Raw genomic sequence first — 15,625 nt, 5'->3', positions numbered from 1 at the left:
AATGGGTACCAAGAGAAGGGAAGCGTAGTAGAGGACGGCAGAAGACTAGATGCTGCGACAAAATTAGGAAATTTGCGGGTGCTGGTTGGAATCGCCTGGCGCAGGACAAGGGTAATTGGAGATCGCAGGGAGAGGCCTTCGTCCTGCACTGGACATGAATGGGCTGATGATGATGATGAGACTGCGTTATTCTTAAATATCGCCGCCTACACTGAAAGCCGCTCTCCAGTAGAGCAGCGTTGTGCTCAAGATAAAAAAAAAGCGCTTGTAGGTGATGTACTTCAATAATGATGTCTCATCTTACTTATACCACAATGTCGCACTCGATTTAGAAGAGTACTTGTTGTGCAGCTGCATTTTGAGCGTTGTACGCTGGCGAGTTCTGAAAGGAAAGTCTTTGTCGTGCGCGCGACTTTGTTGCTCCTTTTCGTTTGCTGCAGACCAAGTTGGCCGCTAAGCCAAATTCGCCGAGTCGAAAAAAAGCCTAGAACATCATGGAAACACGGTCGCACACAGCCATCATAAAGGTGCGGGGCAGCACACCCGCTATTTCTGCGCTGATTCGTGACATTTTTATCCAAATCGGCGCCCGATGACGTCACAGGATTGGCTCTGAAAGTGCCAGTAGACGGCGCGAGTAAAGCATTAAGACAATCCATTCCCCTATATCTTTAGAGTACAAATCTTAAAAAAAGGAGAAAGAAAGACACCAGGTTGTAATTAATTACTCTACAAAATTCTGCTTTACGAATGTATATCTGAAATACCAAAATTTTATTTCATTTATTTCCGGAAGTGCCCAAGAACAGCTCACAGAATGCTCACAAAAGTATGTCAAATACTGCAGGGATAGAGCATTTCAAATACGTACTAGCCTGGGTGAATGTAGGAATAGCAAGATAGGAGAAGGGAGAAGTAGGAGGCAAAGTGACTCATTGGTACATGTATACATGTTTCTTGTCGGGCGAAATCCAGAGAAGACTGCCTTTCCACATGACAGTTGAGATTCCAGGTAAATAAGGATCGGCGAAGAAGCAAACGTTCATCCTGAAGCAAACATTTTGACAGAGGAAAAATTACCCTTGGAGCCCTTCCTTACTTTTCACGTTAATGGCGATCGCTAATCACACGGTAAGTCCCATCCTGACGGGGCTGTCTGAGCCACGCCTGTTGCAAAACTTATCCTTGCTCAATGCTTTGTGACAAAGGGACACTTCTCGCCAGCGCCATTAAAGCTCGCGCCCGGTGAAGTAACTCTATTTTCTGCTGTACCACACTTATTTTTGCGCGTTCTTCATATTTAGGCAAACATAAGGTATAAAGCCACGTCAAACCCAATGGTGAAGCTCCTACTTACAGGCCTTGAAAGAAGTCAGGTGAGCCTTTTACGATTGTCTCCGCGTGCCCAGAATTACTTGCGCTGAACCTGTGTTCACTTTTCATGTGTGAGCAGAAGGAAAACTACATTGTCTCCCCGGAGGACGGTTACCTGTTCGACGACCTAACAATAGGAATGTTCAAATTGCACGCCATAAAAAACAAGAAAGAGTATGGCGATCCAGATTGCGTCTATCTCATGACGGGGTACTCTTTTTTCTCTAAACTCTGTCCGACGAACCCATGGCATAGCGTTAATTACAGTTAAGAAGAAGATGTTTCATATATTTCATGCAGGCTCAACGTGGTTACCATATATAAAGGCAAACTGACCGACGCCGGTTTAGGTAAGTAAGATTTTATCACGTATCACGCCATGAGGCACTAGTAAAAAGCGTTTTTTATATTGAGTCAATCCCAGGGACTGCACTATCTTTTGGCGAGAGCAGGGCACGCAGAGACGCACACGCGCCTACACGCATAAATATTTTTTTGTATTTTATTATCTGCACTTTTGACATTATAGTCGTCATTCTGAATGACTTCCTAATTGCGGTAAAGAGCTACGTTGATATAAAAGTAGTTGATTTTGTCAAGCTATGGCAATAATCCTCTTCTCCAATGTGACGCCTGTAATCACATGTCGAATCTATTGCACACCCCCCCCCCCCCCCCCGCCCCCCAGGGCTATGCACTAATATAAATTGTTCATTCGACAATGTCAACCTCACTACATCGTCCTCTTGCAACTCAATCATCAGTGCCAGCTTTTTTAGCGTGAACACTGCAAAAGACATTAAGAAAACAAAACACAACGTTGACCCATAACGTTATGACATACAAGATGTCAATAAAGGCCGAGAGGCACAGGACATGGCATAAATTTTTAGACGCTAGCATAGGATAGATTTACAATTAACTGTATGGGTTGTTTGTTAAGAAACGCGCTAACGAAACAATCATTGTATCAGTTGAACAAATTCAGTGACGTGCACATTTACAGCCATTATGCTCTTTCTAGGAATCGGCTTTGTTTCCGGTGTCTGCACAGGCCACTTCGTCGCACTCGGAGAAGACAGCCCGGGACTTTACAGTGGAACGCACACTTTCACACACGAAATTGCTCATCTGTAAGATAGGCTTTTCGCTTGCACCTTTCTTTAACTAGGACAGGAATGACACAGGACGCATCGTCAACTGCCTTTTAACTGTACTTATACTGCGAAAACATCGAAAAGCTATGTCATATAGGGAGTCTACAAAAACCCCGTGTCTCCCCATATCTCCTATATTATTGGATATAGGAGTATTGACCAAGAGATTACATATATGAAGCGAACAAGCAAGAAAATTAAGGAGCGAATGGTGGTAATTGAAATGCCGGAAATAGCGATGAAAAAAGAAAATGAAAGTGGATGAATAGAGAACTTGTCGCCAGTGGGAGAAAAACCCACACTTCCCAATACGTTGCACTACCAATTGTGCTACGGCGACGGTCAGCCATTCTTTCACTGGCTTGGGGCATTATGTTTACTAGATACAACCCTGCGAGTCTTAGCCAGCGTCACTCAGGGCCATGATATGTGGATGTGGAACATCCTTTTTTGCCCGATGGCGTCGCGTAACACGTTAACTTAGGAGAACCAGCACATTGATGATAAACTCTCGTACACTACCTAAGGGCAACAAGGCCTCAAGATTCGAGACCCCTGGTATTAATGATCGAGAAGAAGGGAAACAGAGGGGCTCGATTTTTGCTAATCACAACCATAGAAAGCCAACAAGCAATGAAGTCAAGGAATGCATAGGGCTAATTACTGTGGTTAAAATTGAGATTTTGAAAATATGAAGGGAACAAGAAAATTAATTTGAACGGAATGATAATTTGTCACCGGTGAGAGACGAAATACCTCCATAAACATTATGCGCTCGAACGGTGGCTGGAAGGGCATCATTATTAAATCTATATAAACTTTTCTACGCCATACAGAGGGCGAGTAGTCTTGGAGAGCCGGACTTTTGTAAAACAAACAAAAAATAAATGTTCTGCAAGAACTTCCGTAAAAAAGGCCGAGGAAAAAAAACTGGATGGCAGCACGAAGTTTGGCTGGGCATAAGCCTTTATGAAAGCCCGAAATACTGGATGATGAATGTTTAATTACTTTAAACTTATACAATAAAGCAAGCAGTAAACAGTGATCGAAAAAGACATGTCGCTGTAGACAAGGTTTCCACAAGTGAAGAAAAATAAATTTATTTTTGTTTTCTATTTAATTATTTTTTCTTTTACAAGCGTTGGGCTCAAAGACTACTCGCCCTCTGTTTGGCGTAGAAAAGTTTATATAGATTTATTAATGACGCCCTTCCAGCCACCGTTTGTGCGCATAAAAATTATGGAGGTGTTGTATCGAGCCTTGGCCTGTGGTACAGCTGCTTGCCTTGAAAGCGTTTATATGAAGTTTTCGTCTTCCACACCCGGCGAACGTTGGAAATAAGCGGGGGTGTAAGTAAAGGGAGGTGAAATGTCTTAATGTGTTGCAGTGAGCTAGTTGGTTCGGTAACATGGCGAACCACTGCGCTGCGAAGCAGTATTATGGACCAGGATGCCATGGACTGGGACACTAGACCCACATGAAGCGCAGGCGATGAACACTTTGATGAGAACGGCGAAAAACGTGTATAAATCTAGAGTAAGCATGATGCACGCCGTCACATGGCGTTTCAAGTCCTATGCGCGCGAATTTGTGTGTTAACACATTCGATTTGTGTTTGTCATCTCCTGCTACTGGCGGTGCACTAAACCACGTGCATTTTGATCGCGATCCAATTTGGAATGATTCTATAATTTTTCACTGCATTTGATTGCTGTAGGTGGCAACGATGGTAGTTCCTTCTAAGTTCTGACTGGTAAAAACCTTGTTTCGCAGTTAAGTGCTCCTCCATGTGACATTGTTCGACTACTGTATTTGTCCTCCTTATGAAGTCCAACGCATCTCTTTGCGGGCAACATTAAATCTACTGGACTCAGGGCCGTTTTTTGAGTAAAAACTACTGGGACCATGGCCACATCCATCACTAGCCCAAAAAGCGAGTGGTGCCCTAGTGTATGGCTTATTATTCGCATGCTTGAAAGACCGCCTATAGTGCTCCTGTACATCCTCCCACATGCGCTCACTGCTCACTCTCTTCCTCATTCTATTTACCCTTCCCCTTACCTCCACTGTAGGAAGTAAACCGGACAATCGTCTGCTTGACTTCTCTGCCTTTTCTCTCCTCGCTTTCTCTCTACTGTTCGTAACTTCGTTCTCGTCTTCGCGTGATCCTGTCTTGCTTAGTATGCATTAAAGAAACTCCTTCTGTATCTTTCGAGAGCTACGAGCGGCCTTGAAGATTTTTTTAAAAACATAGAGCTAATCCAAATCTCACGCCTGCTGTCCTTGTGCACTTTGCAAAGGCTGGGAGCAAAACATGACGGAGACGGCCCAGACCCGGACATCCCAGGACACCCTGGTGCAATAGATTGCCCTTGGAGTGACGGAAACATGATGAGCTACGTCAACAAAGGGCCTGAATTCCAACGTTTTTCGCTGTGCAGCTTGGACCAAATCCGGCATGTTATCCGGTAAGACCGAAAACAGCTGCGGAATCCCCAGCCTTTAAGCGCTTAAGTTCTCCCCTCGGAATCTTTTATCTAGATGTGTGTGAACGGAAAAATTGTTTCTTTCGCCATCCACACAACGAATTTTATAAGGTTTTTGGGATTTAGAAGATAACTTTTGCCGAATGCTAGAAGTAGTTTATTTATTTACGCCTTCAATGTTGTTTACCAAATATGAATAAATCGTAAATTAAAAAAAAGAAAGCATTAAGCTCGTAAACTTTACTCTGCAATGAAAAGAGCTACCACAAATCTGATAATCTTATCAATCAAGAATTTCGACTCAATAAAGATTCCGGGTGTTTCAGTAAACATTTTCAAAAAAAAAATGCCTGTGGTGAATAGCACAATTGCACTCCATGAGCTTGTCTACTCGAAGAGCGGGACATTACTTGCAGAAATAAATAGAATAGGCGACTAATTAACATAAGTCCACTAATTAAGATTTTAACTAATTACCTCATGGCACACATTGCAATTTCCAAATTATAGCCGGGGAGTTCGCGAAGCAGATCCACTTGAAACGAATTCTCCAGGTGACACTAGTTTCGAGATATTTATTCCCGAACTCTGCGGAAAAATGCATTGGTGTTCCAGTTACTTTTTTGCTTCAATGCGTAAGACGACGTCTCGTTAAGAAAGTAATTAGAACGACAGTGAACTTTTACCCCAAGTTTGACACCGCATATCTCGTAAATGGGGTCGTCCACACAATTATTCTCTAGTGGATGTGCCTTGCAGTCCACCCGCTAGAATTTGTAAATAAATGTGCCCCATAGTAATTACTTAGAAACCTAATTAGGGCATTTTAGTTAATTAGTCGACTGTGGGTTTCATTTTTTTTGCAAGTGATGTCCGCTTCTTCGAGTAGACCAACTCATGGACTAGTGCTATCTGCCAAAGGCAAGCTTTAACAATGTTTGAAAGAGTGCAATGAAACACACAATATTCAATTCTGGGGATTTCACACACGACTGCTTATGATTGTTGTCTTTAACCTGCTTTTAGTGGACTACTGAAGTTAGAACCTTAATTTTTAGTTGAACTAGCTGGTTTACCTTTCTAAAAACTTTGCTCAAGATTCAGGGCATTGCATATTTTTTGTTTATGTACATGTTCTTTCTTCAGTGACTACTGCCTTGTTCAAAGTGTTGTATGTGTATCCCGGTGTTTTAAATTTGACTGTATTTGCTGCGTCCCAGTTTAATTTCTGTCATTTGATTTTAGTTTTGGTCAAACATATTATCGATCGTTAAAAAGCTGTGCAAGCCTTTCTTTGGCAAATATTTATATCGCTTCGTCCGTGCCCGTTTTGTGTTTCGTTATTTTCAAACGTAGCAGCCAGCCACGCAGCTACGGTAAAGTCGCACTTCTATGGAAAAAAAATACGTCGATCACTTAAGCTCACACTAGGATATTTGCAGCGACTGCAGGACATATAATTACTGTCTTGCAGAAACATATAAACAGTTTCGTGCCTTTGTGTGCATTTGGATATGCGCCTTTACATGTGTACTCGTATTTCTTTCCGCAATTGACATATCAATTTCAGCGGTGAACCAAACAGTCCGAGTAAAGTCACGATTAAGCGTGTTTCCATTCGAGTAGCGAGATAAAATTTCAGATGGTTTTTAAAAGTGCCCGACGAGCATAGGTCAGCATAGCAAGCGGATACCTAATCTCCAATATTTTTCCAGACTATGTGCTCGATCGTATTCATTTGCGCTCATACTCGTCGCTACTTACGTTCAGAGTCACTTCAATTCACACTTCCTGGCTGCCGCGCCCACACGACGGTGCTCACTTGAACACATGCTCACGTCCACCGACACTCGTGTTGATCCTCACGCCTAATTAAATCCCACCGTCACCGAATTTCACGCTTGCTCATGTTAATCAGCATTCCCTTCCGCTCAAACCCCCTTGTAATTTACTAACGCCCTTGCCTGCAGAGTGGGCTTGAGTCACCGTACTCGTGAATGTCGACCTGTTCGGAGCAGTCTCTTGAGCCGATGGCTGTTAGTATCTATTCACTTTCCGGGAGTTGTTCAGACAGCGGGGAAGCGTGCTAATGTTACTTTCCAAGACTCACCGGGAGCTCTCTTGATCCCATTAGAGTTGGCTTAAACATTTTCCAGTATTATACCATAGGGTTTTTTTCAAGTTCTCCTGGGGTCACTGAAACGAAGTGGAAAGTTGGGTCTTGGAACCGTTACTCGCAGTAGTCGATATCGAAAGACAATCACTGGAGTACGGAGTCTTAGTTTTGATACGGCGCTCTTGATACACGAGAGATCATGACTGCCCCACCAGTCTGTTAGCACCTGTATTCTCAAAATTACAATGTTCTAATGGTCGATTGGTATTAGTTAAATTTTTATTAGTTGTAAAAAAGTGTCAGATAATTGGAAGCAAGTTTTGCGTTACTTCAGGAACTCCTAGCTCCAGTGTAACTCACAGGCGTTGCAGACCACACTTTAGCAATCTCCTCGGTGAAAAAAGTGTTTGCGAAGGAATGAACCTATTTGCAGTGCAAAAGATTAAAAGCTACGCATAGGCCAGTGGCGGGGGCAGGCCTATCCAGAGCAAGCAACGGTTGACTCCGGGGTGCCTGTCAATTTCTTCATTTTCTGGCATCGCAGACCGGTGCTGTAATGTATAGGCTGGGCGAACATTCGGAAATTTGGCATACAGAATAGAATATTGCCTTACTCCATTCGGTCTTCGAATTGAATGCTCATTGTTTGTAAACACGTATATCTTTATAGCAGTTCTAGGAATCATTTAAATCCCAAATGTCTGATGAATTGGACCACGGCGGTCACATAGTAGACATAAAACACAAGAATTTATAACACAGTGGAATGCGATGCACTTAGCTCAGGGAGCCAGATTTTTTTAGGATTAACAGCCATCATTCACGCCCACCAACACACTGGGGGTTTACTCCTAATGCTCCGTTAGTGGTGTTAAGAAACAACATTTTATGACGTCTAATGTAATGGCAGAAATTTCCTAACGTCCTTAATAGGTTGAGATATGATAATCGATGGTGAAAACGAATTTTAATTGCCGGAAATTTATTATAAATGTATTCGCAGTTTGAGTCGATTCCATTTGCTTCTGGCAGTTTTCGATTCGCATTCGATCTGGTCTCAAAAATTGCTTTTTGCACTCCTCTAATGTCACATTCAGGGACGTAAATTTTTTTTTCTATAGTATACTGTACAGCTCCGAATACACCATGCGTTTTTTGTCTGCTGTTGTACTGACATGACTGCACTTTTACAAGTAAGCAAAGTACTCCTTAAAAAAAAAAAAAAATCTCATCCGCTTCCGTCGGTGCAACTGCTTTGCCATTTCTGAATTTCAGCCGTGCAGGACCAACGTGCTGGAAGGTGTCGTCAGCGGGGAGCATTGTGAAGCGTGTGTTCCCAGGAATGACGGTGACCTTTAAAAAATTTTGCAGCGCCTTGCCAACCGACAAGGAAAACTCCACGTATGAATACGTCACCGTAAGAATAAAACGTTTGCCGTATCAACATTTCGTACTCCTAGCGGGAGTATAAACGGCCTCTCGTACAATGCCATTTTAAACGAATATCTTATGAAATTAGTGATCTTTATGCTTCTCATGCAGGTCAATCAAAGCTCATGTGTCGTGTCGTGTCATTTTTCCAAAATGTACACGTATGTATGGTCTAATGGAGTACCGGAGCATTACAAGATTTCCTTCTCCCTAAAACAAGACGCGCTGGACTACATGCAATGTGGCCCCCAGCATGTAAGCACCGGCCGGCAGACTTACAACTTATGCATGCTTAGTACACGTCAGCGTAAAGTACTTGAACATTAAGAAGCTCTTAGGTGACAAACATCAAAACGTGGTGGTATTATTTAGAGAGGAACTGCAAGTAGGAGAGGTGTTGTGCATAACGGAGAAAATTGTGTAGTTAACTTGCAGGAGCGTTTTAAAAAAAAGGAGCCGAGGTAGAAGACAGTTTTATACTAAGGTCACTAAAAAGTGTGAGAAAAGGATAATAGAAAGGCAGGCAGGTTCACTAGCACTTGACGTGTTTAACTACCGTAATATTAGAAGTAAATGTGATGCTCCAATCCTGGCTGTCACATTTGTAGTCTGGCAAATCTGTTCAGCAAAAACATTCGCTGTGGAGGAAGTTTCAAGGAAGCGTAATATTGTCATCCCTAAAGAGTATTGCCAAAGCAGGAAAGGGAACCCATAAAAATTTCTCAGAAATAAAACAGTAGTTGAAGAAAAACAAGCTCTTCTGCGAAGACAGAACCTGGAACCAACGCATTTCCGGTGCGCCCGCTCTACAATCTGCGTGAGCTAACCAGGAGGCTAGCAGATCGCAGAGCTAGGGTAAACGCAAGACACAGAATATGGCAAATATTTTCTGAGGATGCCTGCAAGTGCAGGAAATTTCATGTAAGGGAAATGGTGTCACGCACATAAGCGTTTAGCACGAAACTACAAACGAAACCCGTACAGGCTTTTCAGAGAAAAAAAATACGTTTTTGTTGCTTAGTGATACTCCGGAAATGATGCAATGCTTTCATTTCGCTGTCGTTGTAATGTGTGCGGCGGGGGCCTTTGCATGATTTGGCGTGCCTTTGATACCCCCAAAAACAAAATAACTGCTTTTAGTGTACTCTGCAGTTTAGTTGTACTTCGTGCTTGCCTCGAAACTTTATTCGTTGGGGTTAGGCGTACACGTGAACAACTAAAGTAGTTTAATCGTGTAGCATCATCGAATGTGAAGGTACTCGCGATCAATGACATATTTAGAAGTAAAGACAGAAAACGAAGATAAGACACCCTTCGGATCAGCGCTTCTTTAGAAACAAGGCAGTAAACACATATTTAGTTTTCGAAGAATAGTAACACAAACCTTATTTAGAAAAATTCTCAAGTAATGCAAACACTAAATTACATATCAACTTATCATGCGACGAAATGTACTTTTTAGGAACGGGCAGCAAAACAAACTATCAGCTAAAGATGTAGACAAACACTGTAAGGTGGGAGTCCGAACATGTGAGGATGCAAATATCACATAAAAATTTAATGTCAGACAGCATCACTACATCAACAATTAGGTTGCATGCTCTTCCACATTTTTATTATTATATACCCTCCGACGCTCGCTTTTCAAAGCTTCAATTCTGTTGAGAGGCACAATAATCTGATAACTAAGTTCTTGTGAGCTATCAACATTTCTTGAGTCTCCTAGTGATCGTTATACAACCTCATCAGAAAAACATGCAGTAGATGAGTGCACACACAAAATAGTCTAATGCGAAACATAAGTATTAATATCAGCCTAATAGAGTTTATGAATTGCTTTTGCAGTATCTGCACGAAACGGACCTACAGGCTTATATTTAATTCCATTCTAACGTTATTCCGCGTGACAACCAAAGCGAATAAAAAATGCTCTAACGATGCACATTTAGCGCATTCAGTAGTTCCCAACATCAACATGCGGTACATTCCTGCTGAATGAGTATTTGTCGCGCTCATTTTTTTTCGAGCGTGGTTAATGCTATTTGGTTTGTCTGAGCTGTACCGGCTTCAGAGAGCTTGCGTGTCATTAAGTTATGAGTAGCGAACACGCCTTTTACCCGGAATATTGTGGTACTTTCGCGAGAGTAAATGTTTATTCCTCGCAGCGTAGCTACAGCTATGCTTGACGGGCTCGGCAAACCGCGAAGGTGTATTTAGCCTTTTCTCTCGATGCTCCTGCACTCTCCTCAGCGGATAAGTAAACTTTATATATTCATTCAACTAATATATAAGTTCATGTGTGCTCTACTGTCCCAAAGAGTCAGCTTTAAAGAGAGCCAGGCCATTTTAAGCGTCATTAGGTTATGAATACTGAGCACGTCTATATGTTTGACTAGCATCATCACTTTCGTAATACTCTATGTTTATCACTCACGCTTGCCTAGCCTGATGCGCAAACAATGTGTTTAGATTTGTGCAAGACTGCCTGGCCGCAGCAAACAGTTGCACAGGTGTGATACGCAATACAATACTAAAGCGTAGATTTTTTCTTCGGTCGTATTGGTAATAGATGTTATACTTTATTATCACACTTACCCGTGAGACACAGGTCACCGTACAAGCATGCACAACGAATCAAATCAATTACGCTAGAACAGTTCGTAACAAAGGGCATGAGCAAGTCACTACATACAAGGAGACTAGTATTGGCCACTGCAAGAGGTAAACAGAAAGCAGTTCTTACAAACGAGTTTTAGCGAGTTTGCCCCCCATTTTTGTCGAAGAGGACACTACACCAGTCATTCGTCTTCTCTGCAGGTTTGCATACAAGGAGTGTGCATGGAAAAGCCTTCTGACGTTAACGGACAGACATATGGACCGATACCAACTGTTGTCGTTGAGACCTCTTATGCACAAACGACCTCAACACCGACGGCAAAAACTGCGAGAAAACGGATGTTTCCGTGGCGGCACAGGACAAGGAAGTAGTGACTGATGCGGTGATAACACAAATGTGGAATCAGTGCGCGCACTGCTAATATGAATTGTACACAATCTGTAATGAATAAAATACGGTAATACAATAGCATTGCTTGCGATACATTCTGCCGCAAGGTGAAACGTTTATGCCTTTTGCTTTAGGTGGGAGGATCACGTTGTCGTCTTTTTGACTCCTCTATATGACGCCTTGTAAGGTACTCTGGTGACCCGCCATAGTGGCGCAGGGGCTACGACATAGCACTTCTCAGCCCGAGGGCTCGGATTAAAATCCCGACCGGTGCCACCGCATTTAGAAGTGGGTGAAATGCTAAAACGCCCGTATAGTATGAGTTGGGAGCACGTTAACAGGCTCCAGGAGGTCAAAATTAACCCGCCGTCTTCGACTACGGCGCGCCTAATATTGATATGGTGGTTCTGTCACGTAAAACTACAGAATTTAATAAAGACAACCTCGTATTCTTTTGCGCAAGTTGTTGGCCTCGCTTTAACCTTAGTCTCGTTCTCGCGCAGTTTGCAATATTCCGTTTGGCACGTGACGTATGCGCCAGATGTTTCAAAATGTAATCTTGCCATGAGAGGAACATGCGTGCAATCACGGCCTGATGGTTCACAGTCAGTATCCTACTTAAATAAAGCGTGAAAAAATGGCCTAGTGGTTAGATCGTTGGGCTGCTGTACTGGAAGACAGGTTTGATCCCTCTATTGGTCACGCACATTTTTATAACATTACAGGCATACTTCAGTCGTTTCTGACGTAGCCAACAGAAAACTCAAACATGGCGGAGCCTACGCGAGCCCGTCACAGTACATAGCAATGCTCGTAATAGATATGAAACAGAGAAACGTCACTTTGATAAATCACAGTGTGCAATGTCACCCACTGTACATGCGGGCGCCGCTGTCGGAAGGTCAAATCATCACAATCCAGGTAGGCTATCGCATACTTCTGACCTATTTTTTCTGAGAGCCGTCTCCGTGTGTACGACACTCTACAAAGACAGCTTTTAGTTGCCGCTGAATATCCGGCGGGCAGTGAAAGGAACGATGAATGACGCCGATGATTCTGCCAACCTATCTAAAAAAAACCTAGAAAAAATTGACAGCAAATAAAAAACCTTAACACGAAATCATTACAAAACAACGTGGACTTCACCCTACAACTCGGAAGCCTACAACGAGTGCCCTTGGCAATATAGACTTTTCTTGGCATGTGACACAATATCTTGGCGTGCTTTCGATGGGTCGCAGGGAGCGTCGCTTCATTTGTGAAAGGGGTGGAGAAGAGGAGGATTGCAGGTTTCTAATACTTCCATTATTTATACCCCATTTGTATTGTGCAACAAGCATTTAGTCCAGCACCTGAACAGCCATATAGAAATATTGAAACAATTTATTCTTCGAGACTTTATATCTCTACGCCGGAGTAACGAAGTATTGTTAAGGTGGTCAGGAAGCTGGGAAAAAGGTAGAATACGCTCAAATCTGGGCTTAAGCAGACACGTGTACCTAGCGGCGAGCACGACAATGCGCTCGTAACGCTAAACAGATGACTATGAACGCATATACCGAAGCTTACCGATAATGGACCATTGGAAGAGCAACCTTGGACTGAGTCCCAGTGGTCACATGTTTGGTCGAGTTGTGCTTTAGCAGAAAAATAAAAATTGGTCGCGTATCTGCGCGTTTCGCTGCAAATTATGTCGTGTAATTGTGCTGGTGCTACGTCAGTGCGCGCGTGCATACACAAAATTGTTCTCCTCTAATACATTGGTGTCGTGAAGTGGCACCAAACTTCCTTACATACCTGATAAATTTCCATGCAAAGCAAGCTTGAACAACAAAAAGCTGCAAGAACACGCGGACCTCTTCTACTGAGAATATAACTTAAGCAAGAGACACTCTTGTTAGTATAAACGTTGTCACTGTGACATTATATCAGCTTGAGTACAGTGACCTCACTGTTCCAATCTTTTAAGATAACCTAAAAAATAAATTAGAACTATTAATCTTGCAGTCTATTTTCATAATGCCAACGAAATATTTATCTTTGGAGAAATCATTAACAAACTGATTAACAAACACATTTTTCACAAATCTAGGGAAATTTGACGAAACATTTTATCCAGGTTAGAAGAAAACTGGCTTCCGAGGTTTCCAACACTGGCGTGCATTTACTGTCACGGCGTGGCGCACCCGCGCTCGTTGCTCTCGTGTTTTTGTGGATTTCCTTGAATGTCATGATTCACTGAGACCATGGACGTAGCTTTGAAGAAACTGCTGGGCTGCATGCACTTGAATTGTGAACCTAGATGTAAGAAGGCACCTGCTGAGAAACTGGCGAGGGTACCACGTATAACTGGTGTGAAGACCTCGGCGTTGAAGCTGACCTGCGGAAATATGGAAACCAAGGCTGCAGATAGCGTGCAGGACTTGATCAGGACTTGTTACCTTCTGCGAAGTTGCCGAGGTGGATGCAGCCATTTTTATTTGTGGCCACACCTCTCAATTTGCTGATTCTGTGGGGCCTGCTGTGTCTTTCAAGGTAAACTTGTCATCTTCACTTTGCACTCAATTTGTGCGGAAAAATGCCTTTATAACGAAGTGCGTGGAATTTCCAAAGTACTTCGCTGTACAGGTTTTAAGGATCGCACACCGTCTTACTCACAACAGAGCAAGTTAAGCACTTTCAGCTAGTGAAAACCTTTATTGACCATGAATTCAATAGAGACTGAGTGAAGTAAGCTTCTAATTTCGTTTGCACATATTCTACGATGACATGTGTGAGTGCAGCGGACCTTATACACCGTGCTTCCCAATACGCGCCATGGCGAAATATGGAAGCAACTCCAGCTACAGCTTCACATCGCATCATCTGGCTATCGCCTCCCTTGCCGAAAAATTCTCGGTTTGTTTACAGACTCCTCATAATTAACTTTGCTTTTGTTGACGTTCACGTCTTTCCCGCTCTATACAGATTTATACTATACAGATTTTATACAGATCATCATTACATGATGTCGGCGTCATCAACTGCGGCGTAATCTGTAACCGTCGCACCCGCCGCTATGCTACAAGCAGCGTACGAACTGAGTGATACCTGGAGCAGCGAAGCAAAGCTGCAGTGCTCCTTGTCACCGGCCAGATCGCCAAGTGCGTCGCTAGCGCTGCCGTTAGCGCTACCACGAACCGCACCGCAACGGAGTCTGCGGACGGCAGTGAGGGCACCTCTACGCGGCGTTCGTTGTAAAGCAACAAATCAGCCGCCGGGGACGACTACATTACTTCGTTGTACATGTAAATTTGTTGTAGTGATCTTTGTTGTAGAAGAGTTCACACTACATGCGGAGGATAGGAATTTGGTCGGAACATAATGAATCCTTTGTTATACACGTCATTTTGTTGTAGAGGTGTTCCAGTGCATTTGAGCACAATACAATATTTTCCTTGAATTTAATTTTCTTTCTGAAAACACTTGGTGCGTATATTGCATCTTGCATGTGCCGTTGTTCGAGCAAATGAATGGACGTGAAAATAAATACAGTGACAAAGAACTGGTTTGTGGGCAAGTGGAGTGCATAACTGTAACCAAAGCCTTGCCGACTAGACGCCGGCCGCCCCTTGTTAACTTGAACTGTGAGGTCTTTCATGATCGGCAAGCACATCTCAATAATGTTTCGAGGAATGCTCAATGTGTTGTCGATATATTGTGTCAACATTGACCAATAGTATTACGAAAATTTCTGAATATTTTAAGGGGCACCCGCTTCGACGCTCAACGTCAGTTTCTTCAATGCGCGATCAGTGAACTGGATGGTCGACCCTGAATTGCATGTAGGACTCTTGATTGCATGGCCTCACGCTAAGTGCCACAAATGCAACCCAGAAAACTGACGACTTTCCTAAAATCAACAAATTTGAGAACACTTCAGGAAACCAGAGAAAAAATTTAGGCCCAAAACACGACAGTAACGAGAGACACCACAACGCCTGGAAGATGCTCATACCATAGTCTCTCTAGTACTGTACCTTCTTATGCCTTTTCGTTTCCTTAAATCCGTTAT

The 15,625-nt window shown here is 42.9% G+C and overlaps 1 protein-coding gene across 1 annotated transcript in view; it reads left to right on the top strand.

The window, feature by feature from the left end:
- The window catches only part of LOC129388116 (venom metalloproteinase antarease TserMP_A-like), a 33,708-nt gene extending 22,059 nt beyond the window's left edge, over positions 1 to 11,649 (top strand). Inside the window, exons 6-13 of the mRNA XM_055078197.2 lie at positions 1,305 to 1,376; positions 1,454 to 1,584; positions 1,675 to 1,724; positions 2,399 to 2,507; positions 4,832 to 4,999; positions 8,409 to 8,550; positions 8,676 to 8,819; positions 11,382 to 11,649. Coding sequence (XP_054934172.1) covers positions 1,305 to 1,376; positions 1,454 to 1,584; positions 1,675 to 1,724; positions 2,399 to 2,507; positions 4,832 to 4,999; positions 8,409 to 8,550; positions 8,676 to 8,819; positions 11,382 to 11,552 — 987 coding nt within the window. The 3' untranslated portion in view covers positions 11,553 to 11,649. The remainder of the gene's footprint in view (positions 1 to 1,304; positions 1,377 to 1,453; positions 1,585 to 1,674; positions 1,725 to 2,398; positions 2,508 to 4,831; positions 5,000 to 8,408; positions 8,551 to 8,675; positions 8,820 to 11,381) is intronic.
- Positions 11,650 to 15,625: the final 3,976 nt, after the last annotated feature.

The sequence above is a fragment of the Dermacentor andersoni genome, chromosome 10, assembly GCF_023375885.2.
Source record: "Dermacentor andersoni chromosome 10, qqDerAnde1_hic_scaffold, whole genome shotgun sequence".
NCBI lineage: Eukaryota > Metazoa > Arthropoda > Arachnida > Ixodida > Ixodidae > Dermacentor > Dermacentor andersoni.
The sequence above is the reverse complement of the archived record's forward strand: the minus strand, read 5'-3'. Positions and strand labels throughout refer to the sequence as shown.